The sequence below is a fragment of the Medicago sativa genome, chromosome 5 (genome assembly GCF_051527215.1).
Source record: "Medicago sativa cultivar Bolivia chromosome 5, Bolivia_mono, whole genome shotgun sequence".
NCBI classification, from domain to species: domain Eukaryota; kingdom Viridiplantae; phylum Streptophyta; class Magnoliopsida; order Fabales; family Fabaceae; genus Medicago; species Medicago sativa.
Window position 1 is genome coordinate 36543939 of NC_140753.1, and position 2879 is coordinate 36546817.

At 31.8% G+C, this 2879-nt stretch overlaps 1 protein-coding gene across 1 annotated transcript; it reads right to left on the reverse strand.

Moving 5' to 3' along the window:
- Positions 1-213: 213 nt before the first annotated feature.
- Positions 214-2549, reverse strand: LOC146922048 (uncharacterized). Its single transcript, XM_085715184.1, has 5 exons — positions 1970-2549; positions 1732-1789; positions 1347-1430; positions 1111-1252; positions 214-712 (listed from the first exon to the last, which is right to left on the reverse strand). Exons 1-5 carry the CDS (start codon positions 2331-2333, stop codon positions 434-436), a joined length of 927 nt encoding a protein of 308 aa, XP_085571310.1. The 5' UTR covers positions 2334-2549; the 3' UTR covers positions 214-433.
- Positions 2550-2879: the final 330 nt, after the last annotated feature.

Genomic DNA, 2879 nt, shown 5'->3' on the forward strand with positions numbered 1-2879 from the left:
CTAAGACAATGAAATCACGAAAGAAAATCCTAATTCAACGTGAAAATCACTTATTTAAATAAAAGAGAAGGAGAAAAACGATTTAGAGGGGTGATTTGGGGTCAAAATTGACCCTAAACCACCTGTCTTTGATGGATTGAGGAGAAGAAATTAGGGTTTTAGCTGACGGATCACAAAACAGGGAGGGGAGAAAATAAGAGAGAAATTATCATAGTTATAACTTGAAATCATATTATACTTTCAATCTTATTATATTGGTCTGATACACTATACCATACAAAACATAAAGTCTTCTGCAAATTACAGACTATATTGGTCTGATACACTATACCATACAAAACATAAAGTCTTCTGCAAATTACAGACAAGGCCTCAAGGCTTGAATTAAATATGTATACAAAACTGAGTATATGTTCGTACAAAAAAATGTCAATTAAATATGTTTCCAAGGTCTTTCTGCTAGGTTTACACATTCTTTGTGCCTATAACAACCAACAAGATGATCAATAGTCAATCCTGCAGCTTGCATAAAAGAGTAAACAATCACAGGACCCAAATATCTAAAGCCGCGCTTTAATAAGTCCTTGCTTATGGCATCTGCTTTTGGTGTCCTTAATGGAACATCTCTTGAATATCTGTATTTGTTAATCACTGGTTTGTGATTCACGTAACTCCATATATAGCTACTGAATGATCCATATTCCCTCCTAATCTGTAGAAAAAGAAAATCAATCGCCAATAAGGGTTCGAAAAGCGTTTTCAGTTTTCATTTTCTAAAATTTGTGTTCGTTTTAAATTGTTAATGAGAAGATAGTTGACTCGTGTAGTGAAAAATTGTGATAGAGAGAATAACGAAGGCAAATTAGGAAGAATACATATTTAGAAACAATGAAAACAATCTTTTGGTATTTTCAGAATTTCTGAAAATGTCAAATCTATTTTTGAAAATTGTAAAAGAAAATAGTGTAAAAAATATTTGATATATATGTTTTCTTATGATTATTTCTTGAGTTGAAAATGATAACAAAGATAACAACGGTTCTTTATCCAAAGAAATTAAGTCAACAAAAATGTGGATATATAAACATTAAATATATGTTCTGTACTTACCTTCATCATGCATTTGGCATTGTCCACTATGCACTGAACTCTGCATTCAGCTAAAACAAGTTCTGTGGTTGATGCTATCTCCATGACTTCCTTCTCCTCCATTTTGGAAACAATGTAAGGATCAAATCCAGCAAAAACTTGTCTGCGTCAAGAACAAAATTATAAAAACATGTTAATGTAATTTCGAACGAAACAAACATGCATATAGAATTTTTTTGCAGCATAATGAATTTTACCTTAGAACTTCCTTTCTTTTTAGAATTTCTGTCCAGTTGTAATCTATCAGCAATCCCGACAATGCAAGCAGCTCGAACAGTTTTCTGTCTCAGTGTTCAAGAAATTTAGCTTGTTGGAAAATGCATACGAACATATGGAAATGGATTCCGTTCCGGTCAAAATACCAAGTCACTATAGAGTAATTTCTATCAGAGCTGTTGGATAAAAGATTGAGTATCTCACATTTCAAGTTGCTTTCTAAATCTAGTTTACCGAATTTAAAATATGAACCGTCTCATTTTTATCCAACTGTGCTGACATATTGACTATAGTGAATGCACATGCAAATAAATGTTGTTTTTGAAGGAAAAAGGAGAAAACTGTAACATATTGAACAATTCTTACTTGTCATCATAAGCTGGAACTCCCCAACACTCGTCATGAAATTCTATGTATGCCTTATCTGCACAATACCTCTTTATCATTTCTTACTTCTTATTGTAATTTCTCTTGGTGAAAATGTTATTGGAATTTATCTTAATGTTTTGTATGCAAAAAATTGTAACTGTCTTATAGTAGAATTGATTATATTTATGCAACAGAAAGGAAAATGAAAAAAATAAAATATTCAAAATGCTTATGCCACAGTTCTTTGTGATCCAGTTGCATCTTTTCAATTCACCAAGCTCGGCCGCGTGTGGATTTTGCTGTTGCTGTGAAATATTAATAAGTGTATGTTCTCTTCTCTGACGTGGTGAAATCGAATGAAGTGCAAATGAGACTTGTTCATCTGCTATAGTTAAAGAATCTGTGAAAGAAGAGTCATTTGAATTTTGTGACAGTGATGATGAAAATGAAGGTATGGATGAAGATGAAGAACTTTTTTGTAATCCTATAGGGTACACTCTTTTGAGGTGTTTGTGGAAAAATATTTGGTTCAATTTCTTTGATTCTTGGTCACTTGTTATTTTCTCCATTGCATGCCCTTTTGCATTTACTTTAGACATGCTTGGGAAGATGAGGAAAAATTATAATGTTATAATCAAGTTGAATGATTTTGTATGGGTTGGTTATGAAATTGAAATCAAGTAGGGGAAAATTCTTAAAGGAGGTTGGTGAAACGTGAGTTTCAAGTTTGTCAAATATTATTTTTAAAGAAGTTTGTCAAATATTTGTTGGTTCTTTGTTTTTAAGAAACATATTTAAGTCTATAAGATATGGAACTTTTCTTGATAAGGATACTTCAATGTTTGGCAACATGTATTATAACAATATTAGCATCATATATTCTCGAATCTTTATCGACATTATTTTATGTTTTTTTTTACACTTTTGACTTTCTAGTGTTAGAGATGGTTGACTTTCTTCGTAGAGTTTAAAAGGTCAAGCACAATAATATTATGTCTCCTAAACGTATGAATGTTGTATTTACGAAAATTCATTTTGCAATTCAAAATTGTCTAACGGGCACAGCTTGTTGTCCGCATGTCTTCCATTCGTCTGTAATTAATACTCCCTCCGGTCTCAAATGTAAGAAATTTTTCACTTTTTTA

Coding starts and splice junctions, on each gene's coding strand:
- LOC146922048 (XM_085715184.1), bottom strand. CDS start 2,333: ATGTCTAAAGTAAATGCAAAAGGGCATGCAATGGAGAAAATAACAAGT. Junction 1,431..1,731: donor GTTCCAGCTTATGATGACAA/GTAAGAATTGTT, acceptor ACACTGAGACAG/AAAACTGTTCGAGCTGCTTG. Junction 713..1,110: donor ATGCCAAATGCATGATGAAG/GTAAGTACAGAA, acceptor CTTTTTCTACAG/ATTAGGAGGGAATATGGATC.